Genomic DNA, 17,117 nt, shown 5'->3' with positions numbered 1-17,117 from the left:
GGTTAGGGAGGTATTACTGGATATACATACTGAAAAAAAGTATTATTGATAAGCTGACTACTATCTCAATGTTGACGGTGAAAACAGACATGCCATATAATGTACACACACAGTAAGTGTGTATACACTGAATGTACAATACATTAGGAACACCTACTTCCATGACAGACTGGCCAGGTGAATCCAGGTGAAAGTTATGATCCCTTATTGATGTTACTTGTTAAATCCACTTCAATCAGTGTAGATGAAGGGGAGGAGACAGGTTAAATAAGGATGTTGTTTATGCCTTGAGACATGATTGTGTATGTGTGCCATTCAGAGGGTGAATGAACAAGACAACAAAGATTTAAGTGCCTTTGAATGGGGTATGGTAGTAGGAGCCAGGCACATCGGTTTGAGTGTGTCAATAACTGCAATGCTTCTGAGTTTTTCACTCTCAACAGTTTCCTATGTGTATCAAGAATGATCCACCAGCCAAAGGACATCCAGCCAACTTGACACAACTATGGGAAGCAGTGGAGTCAACATGGGCCAGCATCCCCATGGAATGCTTTCAACACCATGTAGAGTCCATGCCCGAATTGAGGCTGTTCTGACGGCAAAAGGGGTACAACTTACTAAGATGGCACTGGAGCAGAAGGCAGACGTTTTACGTGCCCCCAACCGATTGTGTTTTTTTGTAACTTATTTTTTTACGTATTTTGTACATAATGTTGCCGCTACATCTCTTATGACCATAAATAACTTCTAGACATTAGGACTGCGATTACTCACCACAGACTAGCAGAATCCTTTTTCTACTTTCACGACTCTGACGAGCCCAAGGCGGAGGAAATACGGCTCCCTCGGGAACAGGCCCCGACCCCAGTGATCTGCGTGAAGAGGAGGTGGAGAAAGAGGGGCCGGAGAGCGGGCTGCCTTCTGAGAATTCAAAGGCGATCGAATAAACCCCCACTTCCCTCAATTCTGCTAGCAAACGTGGAATCGTTGGACAATGAAATCGAAGCGTTACGTGGAAGATTAAACTACCAACAGGACATACAAAACTGTAACATCTTATGCTTCACGGAGTCATGGCTGAAGGACGACAATATCAACATAAAGCCGGCTGGTTATACGATGTACCGGCAGGATAGAACAGCGGCGTCTGGTAAGACAAGGCGCGGCGGACTATGTATTTTTGTAAATAACAGCTGGTGCACTATATCTAAGGAAGTCGTGAGCTATTTCTCGCCTGAGGTAGAGTATATTATGAAAACTGTAGACCACACTACCTACCGAGAGAGTTCTCATCTGTATTCTTCGTAGCTGTTTACATACCACCTCAGTCAGAGGTTGGCACTAAGATAGCATTGAATGAGCTGTATTCCACCACAAGCAAACAAGAAAACGCTCACCCAGAGGTGGCGGTCGTAGTAGCCGGGGACTTTAACTTCATCGGGGTAGGGGGCAGTATTTTGACGTCCGGATGAAAAGCGTGCCCGAAGTAAAGATTTGGATAGAAAACACTGACGTTTCTAAAACTGTTTGAATGATGTCTGTGAGTATAACAGAACTAATATGGCAGGCAAAAACCTGAGAAAAAAATCCAACCAGGAAGTGTGGAAATCTGAGGTTTGTAGTTTTTCAAATGATTCCCTATCCAGTATACAGTGTCAATGGGGTCATTTAGCACTTCCTAAGGCTTCCACTAGATGTCAACCGTCTTTAGAACGTTGTTTCATGCTTCTACTGTGACTGGGGAGAGAATAAGAGCCATTGGAATCAGATGACTGAGAAAATGACATGAGCTTAATCGCGCGCACTCACGTGAGAGTTAGCTGTGTTCCTTTTCTTTTTTGAAGACAAAGGAATCGTCCGGTTGGAATATTATGGAAGATTTATGATAAAAACATCCTACAGATTGATTCTATACATCGTTTGACATGTTTCTACAAACTGTGGTATAACTTTTTTGACTTTTCGTCTGGACTTAGTAAGCGCGTGCCTTGCATTTGGAATAGTGAACCTAACGCGCGAACAAAATGAAGGTATTTGGACATAAAGATGAACTTTATCGAACAAAACAAACATTTATTCTGGAACTGGGATTCCTGGGAGTGCATTCCGATGAAGATCACCAAAGGTAAGTGAATATTTATAATGTAATTTTTGTCATTTCTGTTGACTCCAAAATGGCGGGTATCTATATGGCTTGTTTTTATCTGAGCGCTGTACTCAAATTATTGCAAAATTTGCTTTTGCTGTAAAGCTTTTTTGAAATCTGACACAGCGGTTGCATTAAGGAGAAGTGCATCTATAATTCTTTGAATAACAGTTGAATATTTTATCAACGTTTATGATGAGTATTTCTGTAAATTGCTGTGCTCATTCACCGGAAGTTTTGGGAGGCAAAATATTTCTGAACATTACATGCCAATGTAAAATGGGGTTTTTGGATATAAATATGAACTTTATCGAGCAAAACATACATGTATTGTGTAACATGAAGTCCTATGAGTGCCATCTGATGAAGATCATCAAAGGTTAGTGATTAATTTTAGCTGTATTTCTGGTTTTTGTGACGCCTCTCCTTGCTTGGAAAATGGCTGTGTGGTTTTTCTTGTCTCGGCGCTGTCCTAACATAATCTAATGTTATGCTTTCGCCGTAAAGTCTTTTTGAAATCGGACAATGTGGTTGGATTAACGAGAAGTGTATCTTTAAAATGGGATATAATAGTTGTATGTTTGAGAAATTTGAATAATGAGATTTGTTGTTTTGAATTTGCCGCCCTGCTATTTCACTGGCTGTTGAATAGTGTGTCCCTCAGGTGGTACGCTAGCGTCCCAAATACCCCAGAGAGATTAACGCAGGGAAACAAATCTGTTTTACCAAATTTCTATCAGCATGTTAAATGTGCAACCAGAGGGAAAAGAACTCTGGACCACCTTTACTCCACACACAGAGACGCATACAAAGCTCTCACTCCATTTGGCAAATCTGACCATAATTCCATCCTCCTGATTCCTGCTTACAAGCAAAAATTAAAGCAGGAAGCACCAGTGACTAGATCAATAAAAAAGTGGTCAGATGAAGCAGATGCTAAGCTGCAGGACTGTTGTGCTAGCACAGACTGGAATATGTTCCAGGATTCCTCCAATGGCATTGAGGAGTACACCACATCTGTCATTGGTTTCATCAATAAGTGCATTGATGACATCGTCCCCACAATGACAGAGAGTACATACCCCAACCAGAAGCCATGGATTACAGGCATCATCTGCACTGAGCTAAAGACTAGAGCCGCCGCTTTCAAGGAGCGGGACTCTAGCCCGGAAGCTTATAAGAAATCCCGCTATGCCCTCCGACGAACCATCAAACAGGCAAAGCGTCAATACAGGACTAAGATCGAGTCGTACTACACCGGCTTTGATGCTCGTCAGATGTGGCAGGGCCTGCAAACCATTATAGACTACAAAGGGAAGCAGAGCCGAGAGCTGCCCATTGACACGAATCTACTAGATGAGTTAAATTCCTTCTATGCTCGCTTTGAGGCAAATAACACTGAAACATGCATGAGAGCACCAGCTGTACCGGAAGATTGTGTGATCACGCTCTCCGCAGCCAATGTGAGTAAGACCTTTAGACAGGTCAACATTCACAAGGCCATGGGGCCAGATGGATTACCAGGATGTGTACTGCGAGCATGCGCTGACCAACTGGCAAGTGTCTTCACTGACATTTTCAACCTCTCCCTGCCCGAGTCCGTAATACCAACATGTTTTAAGCAGACCACCATAGTACCTGTGCCCAAGAACACTAAGGTAACCTGCCTATTTGCATTGCTGCCCCCCCCCCCCCCACCCCCCACACACACACAAACACACACACACCACTCTGTTGTCATCTATGCATAGTCACTTTAATAACTCTACCTACATGTACATACTACCTCAACTAACCGGTGCCCCCGCACATTGAATCTGTACTGGCACCCCCCTGTATATATTATTTTTTACTGTTGCTATTTAATTACTTGTTACTTTTATCTCTTATTCTTATCCATATTTTTTTGAAACTGCACTGTTGGTTAGGGGCTCATAAGTAAGCATTTCACTGTAATGTCTACACAAAATCAAATCAACACCTGTTGTATTCGGCACGTGACTAATAAAATTTGATTTTAACTCAATATTAGGAACGTGTTCCTAATGTTTTGTAAACTCAGTGTATGTTCAATATGACATGTTTAGTTCAATTACCTGTAGTACTGGACTGCCCACAGTGAAAGCCTTGTAAACATGGGAAGCTTGACTCTTGCTCCCTCTGCTCCATATGACCATGTTTCCTGCTGCATAGAGCTCCTCCTCATTCTCATCACTGTCCACACTGGAACTCTTTCTCAGCAACCAACACTCCTGTAAACATCCACACAATAGTGAAAAGAACATTACATATGACTGCTGTCTGTATCAAAAGGAACCACCACACAACAGATCCCCTCACCCCAGTCTTACCCTCACCTTCTGCTGTAGTGATATCATGGAGGGGACCTTCTGTCTGAGGACCTGAGCTTAGAGGCTTGCAGCTGCAGGTTTACAGCGTTCGGGTGGTTATTGCACTGCTCACGCCAAACGGGACAAATGACTGCAATTCCCCCGCGGCTATCATTGTGGCTAGCTCTTCATAGTCGTTCGACATGAGTTTCAGATATCAGCATTATTTCTGAGCGACGCAGGAGAGAATATCTGACAGTATATTTCACTTTGAGATATCCTGTTAAAATGCTGTGAAATACCTAGAAAATACAATGAGACCAGTGACTTAGTAGTGTTCAAAATTAAATGACAACACAACATGCAAGCCCCGCAGATCATTGTGAATTGCTCATAGCGCAGCCAACTAAACTGCTAGCTAGAACATGCCGAACGGCAGACAAGTAACTAGCTATCTAGTTAGCTAGCTATGACAGCTAATAATAGCCAACTACGCAGCTAGCCGTTGGCTTGAACATACGATCAAATAGTAACAGTAGCGAATTTAGCTAGCAAAGTTACTGTCTGTGACTGTGGTCATCACCATAATTTAGCCAGCCAACAGGTTAGCTACTAGGAGTTTGTTAATATAATCTGGATACATTTCGAAAACTTCAAGTACGCATAGCGTTTAGTGTTGCATGTTTGTGTCTGGCTAACTAGCTAGCAACCATGTTTCGAGTAGCATACTGTCTCGTTAGCATGCTGCAGTGGCACAGGCGCGAACCTGATAATAAGTCATTTTTTGGCCCTTGTCTCGGAATCCTTGTGTTTTCTTTATATGACTCTTACTTGGGTACCACGTATTCAGCATCGTCAACATAAAAACAACTTAAAGCAACCCCTAAAATAAGAATACACATCCGTTTTTCGCAAGTGCTATGACATCTTGCTGTCCTCAGGATCTTCGCCTCACTTTATCAACCAATCAAGTAGGAAGGTGAAAAGTGACGCACACGTGTCAAGTGGTAATATTTACATATTCATATTTTCAGTAATATGATACATTGTAGACAGAGAATGGGAAAGTTATGTGAAACCTCTTGCTGGACAATAAGTAGGCCTATTTATTATAAGAAATTGCAATGCAAAAAGTATTAATGTCCGAATGATTTAGTGTCTGGGATGCAATAGGACAAAGCCAGGTATTAACATGCTGAACTCTTTGATATATATTTTTTTTGTACCTTTATTTAACTAAAGTCAGGCAAGAACAAATTCTTATTTTCAATGACGGCCTAGGAACAATGGGTAAACTGCCTTATTCAGGGGCAGAACAACAGATTTTGTACCTTGTCAGCTCACAGATTTGATCTTGCAACCTTCCAGTTTGTGGTCCAACACTCTAACCACTAGGCTACCTGCCACCATGTCTGGATTTTCTTCAATAATTCTACATTTTTCATTGTCATTGCTGCTCACGAATCCAGGTGACATAGGGACTAGAGATGGATGTGTCAAAACAATATGAGTTTAATAGAGATATTTAGGGGACTATTCCATCCCCCAGTGTGCCCGCTAAACTAGGTTTTTCTCTCTGCCAATATTCCTGTTTGTCCCGAGGTACATCACAAAACAGAGTGTGCCTTCACACCTGTTATTGAACTTGATAATGTTTTATATTGTAGTACTCACTCACCTCTGACTGCTCTCAAGATGTCTGTCTAGGGCAGGGCAGGGCAAAATTGGCACCTTAAGAAAGCATTTTTACAAAAAGATTTGTGAAGTATCTCTCAACATCTGTGATAAGAATTCCTTCCCCATAAGTACTTCCTCTGAATGCAACTGTTCTTGTGTAGCAGTACAATCTGCAATGTGTATCTGGAACAACCAGAAAATATATTAATATTAAATTCTACTGTACAATTCTTTTGACAAAGGCATGAGAGAATTTCACCTGTGAACACTCTCCTGCTCTCTGACTGTCACAGATAGACAATATCCAGAGAACCAACTCCTCACAGAGTTGAATGACATGCCTTAAATACACTATTTATCTTGTTAGTATTGAAGGAAATGCAAAACATGACTCTACTTCTGAGATCAGCCCAGAAAGACAAAGATGTAATGTGATTGGATCTGATGACTTAAGGTCCCAGGGGCATTGTAGGGTGGTTTGGGCCTTTGATTACTGGACTAATGAAGCACTGAGACCATTACTGGGCATTAATGGCTTCCATGTGGCTTGAGACACAAATGTATTTACAGAATTAGTTAGGATGCTATGACGAGCTGTTTGCTTAATTGATCCATTACAGGGATTTCAACCTAAAACAGGACTGTGATTACAGGTCCCCCAGGGGCCCAAAATAAGGTGTACCCTCAGCCTACAGTGTGTGTTGTATTTGGGCCCATTTGGAAACCTAAGATCAAAGTTATGGTTTTGTATTGCCTAAATTCAATATTTTTACAAATCAGTAGCTTATCAAAGTTGAGATCTTGAATGAAATGGGGATTGTTTCTTTAAATAAAACAAAGTACACAATTTAGAACATACCAATGATCTATATTTGTAAATGTTCAATTTCCATGTTCAATTTGCCCTTGGTTTGCCAGTGAAAGGGAAGATGACACATACTGTTCATGGTCTCCACTCTGAAGAAAATCCTCTCCCTCAGTCTTGATTTATTGGACCTAGTTTTGCCATCTAATTTCCTCTATAACCCTCAAACTCAACTCTGGACCTCAAAGCCAGTTCCACTGCATTTTTTCATTGTTCCCCTCTAATCAAGGACTGATTTAGACCTGGGACACCAGGTGTGTGCATTTCATTGTCAGGTAGAACAGAAAACCAGCAGGCACCGGACCTCATAGGGTAAGAGTTGAGTACCCCTGCCCTATAAGATGATCCAATACTCATAAGATCCAGGTGGACCTTTAACCTGGTGAGGGAACACATGAGATTGGCGATAAGGTCATCGACTGGGTCGTGAGTTCCTCAAGCAAACTACATAAAACTGACTCACCATGAAGGCCATGTCTGTCATATTGGATCCTGGCCCATAAATCAGTCTGTCAGTGCCAATTTGGCAACAAACACATCTCCAGTGTTCAGTGGACAGATAATCTAAACCACAATAGGCTCTAACAAGCTGGGGTATTCCCCAGCATCCGACTCAGGGCCAGGTATTTTCTGTTGCGTATTCTGTCAATTAGGTATTGAAGCGTTATGGAGGATTAACTTTATTGCTTGCATAATGTATTCAAGTTTCCATTTCAAGTTTCAAATTTTAATGTCACATGCACAAGTACAGTGAAATGCCTTTCTTGCAGTAATCAATAACAATGTAATACTAAAAATAACAAGGTTGAACAAAAACACACGCGATATGAAAATAAGAAATAAGAAGAGCACAATAAAGTAAGTAAGCATACAGGGTCAGTTCCAGTGCCATATTTGCCGGGTGTAGGGATACTGGAGTGAAAGAGGTAGATATGCATAGAGGTAAGGTGGCTAGGCATCAGGATATATGATAAACAAAGTAGCAGCAGCGTATATTATGATTGTATGTGAGTGGGTGTGTGTGTGTGTGTGTGTAGAGTCAGTAAAACGCACACTGACACTACAACACACATGCAAACACTCACTCCATCATTTGCTCACACACACACATAATATTATAAAATTATGGACTGAGTGTTTGTATGTGGGTTGCAGTGTCAGTGTGTGTGTTAGGGCCCTGTGAGTGTGCATAAAGACAGTGCAAAAATAAGAATAAAATACAAAGGTCAACTCAGAAAGTCCATGTAGCCAAAATGTTACCTATTTAGTTAGCTATTTAGTAGTGTTATGACATGGGGATAGAAGCTGTTCCGGAGCCTGTTGGAGTCAGACTTGATGTACCGGTACCGCTTGCCTTGAGGAAGCAGAGAGAACAGTCTATGGCCTGGGTGGCTGGAGTATCTAACGGTGTTCCGGGCCTTCCTCTCACACCGCCTGATGGCAGGGAGCTCGGCCCCAGTGATGTACTGTCTGCACCCCCCTCTGTAGTGTCATGCGATCGAGGGCGGTACCATTGCCATACCAAGCAGTGATTCCACCCCCTCGATGGTGTTGGAGTCATGCGTGGTGGAGAGGACTAAGCACACACCCCTGTGGGGCCCCCGTGTTGAGGGTTCGTGTGGCGAAGGTATTGTTGCCTACCTTCATCACCTGGGGTCAGCCCATAAGGAAGTCCAGGATCCAGTTGCAGAGGGAGGTGTTCAGTCCCAGGGTCCTAAGCATGCGATGTGATGCTGACTGGCTTTATTGCTGGATGGCTGAGAGTTAACTTCTAATCTAGAGGAATTTAACATCAAAATGATGGTTTCATCAATGTTGTAGTTTTCTGTGGATCTTTTAACTGGCTCAAACATAGGAACTTGTCAATTCTGCACATTCCTTCAAAATAACACATACATTTCCTGTATAAGGAGTCCTTACCAGACTCTGTTTCAAATCATAGCTGTCAATTAAATGAGCATGTTCCCCAGTCCTTTGTCCCTAATCAACTTTATGTTTGGCATGATTACATTACAATTGTGATTAGGTTTCCAGAGGCTCCTGGTTGAGATAGGGCTATTACAACCACCCAGTCTTGGAGAGATGAGATGCATTCAATGAGACCCAACGCTGAGAATCAGTACAGCTGAATTAGAGTCCAATGCTGATACTGAATCCAGATGCTGAAATACAACACAGTGGCTCAATCCTGAAGCATATCACTCAAATTAACCAGTGTCAAACAAATGATGGGTTATGGAAACACATTGGTCAGTACTTGAGTCTTGAGATATGTTCTACATGGATTGATCTATTTTCCCATGGAACCACCAACATTCCAGCACAACAGCCCTCCAGTATTGCATCTACCAGACTAACAATAAGATCACAACATCTATAATATTAATTCTCTCTGGGAACAACTCTGTTCAATGCACTCTCTAAAATCAGAACATCTGTGTGAATCTTTATCTAGTTAAACCTAATGAGGAGATGATGAACTTGTATGTGATTTGTTCTGGTGAAATGGAAGTGGGCCTATACTCACACGCGTGTATATTCCATGAGAGCATCTGACATCTGTATCAACTGAGCCTTTCATCTGCATTGAGTAAGGGAATGTCAACGTTTAATGTCATTATATTGTGGGAGGCAATAGGCAGCAGTGGGACTAAGGGTGGTTAGGAGAAGGATAGAGTGATATAGAGAAAAAAGGTGATGAGATGGGAGAGGTGGAGAGAGAATGTGGAAAAGGAGAAAGGGAAGGAGATATTGGTGCTGAAACTGATAAGAGGATTTATGGTTTCATGTAGTTTGTTTTTCTTCATGTCTGTCATACAGACACTTTACAACCATTCGGAGGGAGTTATATAGTCCAAGATGTCACATTGTGTATAATATTATATTTACTTTGCTTACTAAATAGAAAAAATATATATTTTTACTGTTTATTTCTCTTAGGCTGCTACACAGGCAGCCCAATTCTGATCTTTTTTCACTAATTGGTCTTTTGACCAATCAGATCAGCTCTGAAAAATATCTGACGTGAAAAGATCTGATACCACTCACAATAAGTTTAACAAATACCAGAATTGGGCTGCCTGTGTTTACCCCTATTAGGCCTACCAATGCAAGTGGTACAGCATCTAGGGATAACATAAGTTGAGTCAACACCCATGATATACAATAAGTCCTTTTTGTATGAGCAAAATCACGTTTTACCGTAGGGCTGGTTCGGCTGAGCATGCGAACAAGCCAATGACGAACGTCATTGACGTATCAACCTTGATTAAATCTGTCTGCCTTTCTGCTTGACGAAAAGTATTCAGAAGTATAAAACGAGGGAAGGGTTGAAGGTATAGTAAGAGACGCTGATAGTTGAAGAAGCATCTGAGGTTTTGAACAGTGTTCCGTGACTTCTCTAGGAGATACAGCCACAAAGCGTTTCAAGACCTTGGACAGCACCCGGTACCCGAGCAGAACAGCGGATCATTTTGGCAAATGTAAGACTTTTTCCAATGATGCTATTTATTTGAGATAATTATGCTATTTGTTTGATATTATTTTCAGTTAGGCTTCACATCATATTCTAATTCCATAAACTACACAATGTGTTTTTACTTCTGCAATCAAACATAAACATATTTGGAGTCATTAGAAGTCATTGTGTCCATCTTCTAGCAAATTAATAACTTTAAATAGTTATGGATTCCAAATATAAGATTGATTTGTGATTGGCAATTGTATTTGAGGGCAAACAAATGCTCATACAAAGGTTGAAACCAAGTCCTAACTAACTGGATACGTGCGCAATTGCGCATTTGTCTTCATTCTCAACGTAATTTTGTTCTGGTAGCACTGGCTAGCACAATCGGCAAACTTGTTTACTCATGTGGTTTACTCTTATTCCTTTACAATACAATAAAAAGAGAAGGTCTTGAGGAAACTTTTGTCCTGCTTGTAAAGTGGTACCGAATAACAAGGCAAGCAGGATTTTGAGAAATGTAGTTGTTTTCACATTAACTATAAGAATGTAGGCTATGTGAAAGCAACAGTAGTGAATAAAACCATATCTCCCTTTACAGGTATAAAGCGATGTTACAAAGGAACGGCTCCCAGCTCCTTTTTCTGATAGCCCTGTGCAGTGTGCTATATTCCCGGACTCAGTGTTTTCCATATGCATCTATGAGGTAGGAATAATACCGCTATTACTCATTTAAAGATGTATTATTTATGTGCAAGAGGACATGACTAAAAGAGCATCAATAGTTACTTTTGCCAAAGAGTTCAAGAACTGCAACGATATACTAACTTATACAATGTTAAAGTGTTCTAACGTATTCTTACTCTGGGGTTATGAATAAACACGATGATAAACAATTAATTAATTAATCGACTATATCCTAGTACAAAACTACTTTCTAACAATAATATTTAAGTCTTGAGAAATCATGTTTTATGTTCTGTCATCTAGGCTACTTTCATGTAGGCCTAAGTGGATATTATTTTGAAAGAAATGAATAATCAGTGGAACGTGGTCATTTCTTCCAATATAATCTTGGATGTTAGCATAACCAGAGAGGACACAAAAAAACGAATTTAAAAGTGTCTGTCCGTCTCATGACAACAAATGTTATTTTTGTATTGTCTGAGAGTAATCGACATAGGCACATTTTTTTTACCCTAATATAGATTTTTGCTACACACGGTGACTAATAACCGTTTTAATCTGTTGGCAGACCGACGAGACACGCAGACGGTCTCTTTACTAGTGGATACAGCAAACTTCTTGGACAGCTATCGGCGCGACGGTACCTGGAATCCTTGATCGGAAAGCGAGTCAGGTAGGCTCTATTTTATGCTTTTCGTTCAGATTATCGCGCGCAGTTTGGTTTCCCTATTTAACGCGAATAGAGCGCCTTTCAAATTCAAACAATTTCAGCAGAAAACAGAAATATCTATTCCATAAAATTGTCCTCCTGTAACCTATTTCTGTGATTTTATTCTCAGTGAAAACCTTTTGATATATCCCTAACAATGTTGTATTAGCATATCTGCCTTAAAAACTGTTAATAACCTAATTTGTTGTAATTGTAAGAGATTTGTCATGATGGACTAAAATGTGTTGTGGTTCATTTTTCACAGTGATGACATGATGGAAGACCAGGTACCAGTGAAGCGCCACTCAGATGCCATATTCACAGACAACTACAGTCGCTTCCGCAAACAGATGGCTGTAAAGAAATATCTGAACTCGGTTCTGACAGGAAAGAGAAGGTGGGAACAAGTACAATTATAGATTGTGTGTGTGTGTGTGTGTGTGTGTGTGTGTGTGTGTGTGTGTGTGTGTGTGTGTGTGTGTGCGGTGTGTTTGCGAGTGTGCATGCATGTGTATGTCAGGATGTGCATGTTCGCAGGGTCTCTCCCCAGTATGACAGAAGTACAATGTATCCTTCTTCTCTTTTCAGTCAAGAAGACCCTCCCATGCAAGAAGAATCCAGAAGTGAGCCCTCGTTTCAAGAGAGCTATGATGACGTCAACGTAGATCACCTTCTTAATAACTTCCAATTGGTAGGTTCAGTCTCACTCCTCCTCCTCCATTCCCATTCAGTTTCACCCCCCCCCCCCATCTATTTTGCACGGCTAACAACATACTGTGCATATACCCATAGGAATACTTACATTCTACAACAGGAGCCCAGCTAATGAAAGCTTATGGGCAATACAGTAGAATGTTTCCACTAAATGAATGCCCTCATCACGTCTTCTCATGATCTGAAACTCTGTATTCTGATCAATAATCAAATATCTCTCCCTCCCTCTCGCCCTCCATCTTTCCCTCTTCTTCAACTGTCTTTTTCAGCCACTCTGAAGAAGACCCACTGGTGCGACGACCTCAATCGTCAACCTCTTCGATCTGCCATTCAAAACAATATTTCAGTTCTTCAACAACGGGCTAAAAGTCATGTGTGGTTATCTCTACAGTATAAAGTGAATGTTTACATTGTATATAAGATATACTAAAACAAAAAATATTGGTCTAAAGATGTAGGCCACAGTAAATATTATACATGTCCACCTGGGATTAGATAGATTTGCTTTGTCCAGGACTCTGTAAATGGTAGTTCAATAAATGCATTCTAAACAAGCTTTATACTGCTATAGAGTTGATGGTACTCTATATCAGTATAAAGCTTGTTACTTCTTCTGTTTAAGCTGATGGTACTCTATATCAGTATAAAGCTTGTTACTTCTTCTGTTTAAGCTGATGGTACTCTATATCAGTATAAAGCTTGTTACTTCTTCTGTTTAAGCTGATGGTACTCTATATCAGTATAAAGCTTGTTGCTTCTTCTGTTTAAGCTGATGGTACTCTATATCAGTATAAAGCTTGTTACTTCTTCTGTTTAAGCTGATGGTACTCTATATCAGTATAAAGCTTGTTACTTCTGTTTAAGCTGATGGTACTCTATATCAGTATAAAGCTTGTTACTTCTTCTGTTTAAGCTGATGGTACTCTATATCAGTATAAAGCTTGTTACTTCTTCTGTTTAAGCTGATGGTACTCTATATCAGTATAAAGCTTGTTACTTCTTCTGTTTAAGCTGATGGTACTCTATATCAGTATAAAGCTTGTTACTTCTTCTGTTTAAGCTGATGGTACTCTATATCAGTATAAAGCTTGTTACTTCTTCTGTTTAAGCTGATGGTACTCTATATCAGTATAAAGCTTGTTGCTTCTTCTATTTAAACAGAAGAGGACCACATTTAGAGCGGCTATGATGCATATAATCACTTTATATCCATGTGGAACAACGCTATACCTTGTGCAAAAACTTACCTAGAGCATTTAGTTCTGTGAAACCGTCCACCAAATAAAATATGTCCATTTATTTTTCAAAGCTGAGTAATTTTGTAAGTAGATATTGATGTTGATTATTTATTTTCATGTAAAAAACAAGTTACTTACAAATTACGTCAAACTTACAGTTGCACTCAACCCGTGCTTTGATGACCTGCTCAGCTGAATGAAGATGGGAAACAAAGACTATTACATTTGATTTTATGAATATCAACTTCATAGCATTTGAAATGAATTGATCAGTTTCATGCCAATGTGACAAATTAGCATGTTATTTGCTATCAAATCAGCACAACAAAGAGAAGAACTTGAAAGCAATGACCTTCTCAGTCTCAGTTACACAGTGGAAATATTCAAACTAGATAATGGCAGGTATCTCCTTTTCAAAAAAGTATTATTCACTTCAAAGACATGAGACAAAGCATAGAATATCAGATAAACATTAACATGAATTTATGTCAACGGACATACTGTAGATAAGCCATATACTGTATTTTAATCATCACAGTTATGAGAGGACTGTGACAAAGATGACTGAGAAATTGTTTCCACATAATTATTGGTACATTTTCTGAACTAATGTAACTTCGAATATATTCAGTGAATAAAATGACGTATACTTGTGCAATTGTTTTTATGTGTGATTGCCATTATTGAAGATTTGAACTGTCATAATGAATAACAAAGAATAGCCTTGGATTTTACATCTACATTTAGCTTTCAGATAGAGCAATTTATACCAAAAGGGACCTGAACAGACATGACATTCGTGTACACCTCTATTCTCACCGATACGCTTACAATTTCAATTGCAATGGCCATATTCAATTTGCATTATGAAGCATTGATATATTTTGGTAAAAATCTGGTTGTTATTTACAGTTACATAGTAAGTATATTGATCAAAGTCATCTTGTTTTTGTAGTATGCATGGGCCTCAGACTTACTGTATATAGTAGTATGTAGGTTACATATGACACAGGAGTGTGTCCACCTCACTGTAGGTTCACCTCTGTTCAATCCATCTTGTAATCAGTGCCAGGTCTAATTTGATGACCTCCTTGGCCTCCTAACAAGCTAAGTGTAATAATCGGAGTGAAAAGGACTGTGTCATTGACTATACTGTATTGTACATTGCACTTAGTTCACTGTATAGTTTCTGGCACGATATAAGAAGATCTAATATCGTTCCTCCTTGAAAAGATTGTGCTCTCTTCTTCGACAAGTAAAAAGTGTGGTAACACTTCACTTGACACCCAGTGTCATAACATGTTATGACACGCTCATAACATGTCATAATATGGTCATAACACTGTTATGACCCATATATTTACACCTGTTCTGACATATATTGCGTTATTTTATGCTGGTTATGACACCTACATATGAGTGTCAAAACACACATTTATTCAAATGAGTTTTTTCCCTGTCAAAAAGTTTCCTTTTGTTTGAAAGTGGGTTCTTAAATCCTTTGTTGTTGTATTGAATTCTTTACAGTGATGTTTTTTTTCATAGTACTTTAAATAACTTAAAAAATAAAAAATAAAAATACATTTTATGGCACTGTCATGAAGCATTATGACCATCCTGTGTCACTTTACTTGGCCAAGATAATATACTTTGTGACACTATCAAGAAGCATTATGACAATCTTGTCACTTTACTTGGACTAAGAAAATACACTTTATGACGCTATCAAGAAGCATTATGACCATCATAATCATATAAGCCAGATAGGCCTATCACGTACATGCCCTTATGTCATTCATCAGTCAGAAAAGAGGGTGTCTTGTCCTGCTCCTGAAATCTGCTCCTGCGTTCATCCCAGTCATCAGCAACAGAGCATTGAGGTAGGTGCATGTCTGACATCAATGTGTGCGCAATTATGATGATAATTTAAATGGGTTCATTTTAAACATACTGTTGACAAGTAGGCTAAGGTGTAATGAAATGTTTTGCCTTGTGTGGTAGGTTTTGTGGGCTTTGGCACTCTAATGTAGGTGTCAGAATCACCCATAAAATAACTACTGTGGTAGGTTCTGTGGCCTTTTAAACTTTTATGAGGGGGCCCTAACCAGCAATATATGTCACAACAAGTCTAAATATATGGGTCATGACAGTGTTATGACCATATTATAACAGGTTAAGACAAGTTATGTCAGCTGCTATGACATGGTTATGACCGTGTCATAACGTGTTATGACGCTGGGTGTCAAGTAAAGTGTTACCAAAAGTGTTCACTGACTCTCTTACATGGCGATGTTAAACTAATATGAACAGAAAACACTGTCATATTTCCTACATCATGTTGAGATGGATGCTCACTATGTTGGAATCAGTAAGCCAGTGTGAAAACGTGCCACAAAAGTCATGACTCAGTATGTTTACAAGTGTCGAAATGGCACAGGATATTTGACTCATAAATGTCATAAGCAATGTGCTGGGAGGGGGAGTCCAAATTAAATTATATTACTGTTAGCCAGGACTTATGTGTGATCCCAAATTTAAAAATAAGTCCAAATCACTGTCAACTTGCATCTATGTCAAAGCTTTTAATGACCAGGAAACAGCAACTCCAACAATAAGTATAGCTAAATCAAATGCAGAAGTGCTGTGCAGATTTTCTTTTGACCAGATAACATCCTAAAACCTGTTTTACATCATCTTTTTGGTGTCACCAACAACCACCTTCTCTGAAGGCAGGGCAAACAGAAATATTTGAGGAGACAGAATGCTGATAAAGTTTGTGCCCGGCCCCATGCATCTCAATTTGTCACATCACATTCTCATCATTGCTAAGGTGCTTTGGGCAAGGCAAATCACCATGGCGGTGACTAAGGACAGCAAACAAATACACAAAAACTTTCAGTTGAATAAAGTGGTCAACCATACACTCTTAGAAAAAAGGTGCTATCTAGAACCTAAAATGGTTCTTCGGCTGTCTCCATAGGAGAACTCTTTGAATAACCCTTTTTGGTTCCAGGTAGAACCATTTTGGTTACAGGTACGACCCTTTTGGGTTCAATGTAGGACCCTTTCATGGAACCCAAAAGGGTTCTATGTGGAAGCAAAAAGGATTATCCTATGCCTAGAACCCTTTTGGAACCCTTTTATCTAAGAGTGTAGGGGCCTATTCAATCAATCCCCAATAAGTGAAACGTGTGTGTGTGTGCGCATTTGTGTGTGTGTCCACTCCCCATTGTAAAGCAAATGATATGTGATTATTCCCTGCATTGTGGAGAGGCCACACTCATTAAC

The 17,117-nt window shown here is 39.8% G+C and overlaps 1 protein-coding gene and 1 long non-coding RNA gene across 3 annotated transcripts; one reads left to right on the top strand and one right to left on the bottom strand.

Moving 5' to 3' along the window:
* Positions 1–832: 832 nt before the first annotated feature.
* Positions 833–5,455, bottom strand: LOC115193632 (uncharacterized). Of its 2 annotated transcripts, none has more exons than XR_003878208.1 (3): positions 4,504–5,454; positions 4,243–4,398; positions 833–872 (listed from the first exon to the last, which is right to left on the bottom strand). It is a non-coding gene; the product is annotated as an uncharacterized LOC115193632 (long non-coding RNA). The 2 variants fall into 2 exon arrangements; XR_003878209.1 differs by having other exon boundaries at positions 866–921; positions 4,504–5,455.
* A 4,691-nt stretch (positions 5,456–10,146) lies between these two features.
* On the top strand, positions 10,147–14,487 carry vip (vasoactive intestinal peptide). Its single transcript, XM_029752463.1, has 6 exons — positions 10,147–10,500; positions 11,083–11,187; positions 11,737–11,841; positions 12,143–12,274; positions 12,466–12,568; positions 12,861–14,487. Coding segments are annotated over exons 1-6 (456 nt in total). The 5' UTR covers positions 10,147–10,498; the 3' UTR covers positions 12,870–14,487.
* The last annotated feature ends 2,630 nt before the right edge of the window (positions 14,488–17,117 follow it).

The sequence above is a fragment of the Salmo trutta genome, chromosome 5 (genome assembly GCF_901001165.1).
Source record: "Salmo trutta chromosome 5, fSalTru1.1, whole genome shotgun sequence".
Taxonomy (NCBI): domain Eukaryota; kingdom Metazoa; phylum Chordata; class Actinopteri; order Salmoniformes; family Salmonidae; genus Salmo; species Salmo trutta.
This window is presented reverse-complemented; position numbering and strand designations above follow the sequence as displayed.

What these genes read in the sequence shown, in the direction of transcription:
- vip (XM_029752463.1), top strand. An exon ending in TTGATCGGAAAGCGAGTCAG is followed by an intron (nt 11,842 to 12,142) that starts GTAGGCTCTATT and finishes CATTTTTCACAG; the next exon opens with TGATGACATGATGGAAGACC. An exon ending in GTTCTGACAGGAAAGAGAAG is followed by an intron (nt 12,275 to 12,465) that starts GTGGGAACAAGT and finishes TTCTCTTTTCAG; the next exon opens with TCAAGAAGACCCTCCCATGC.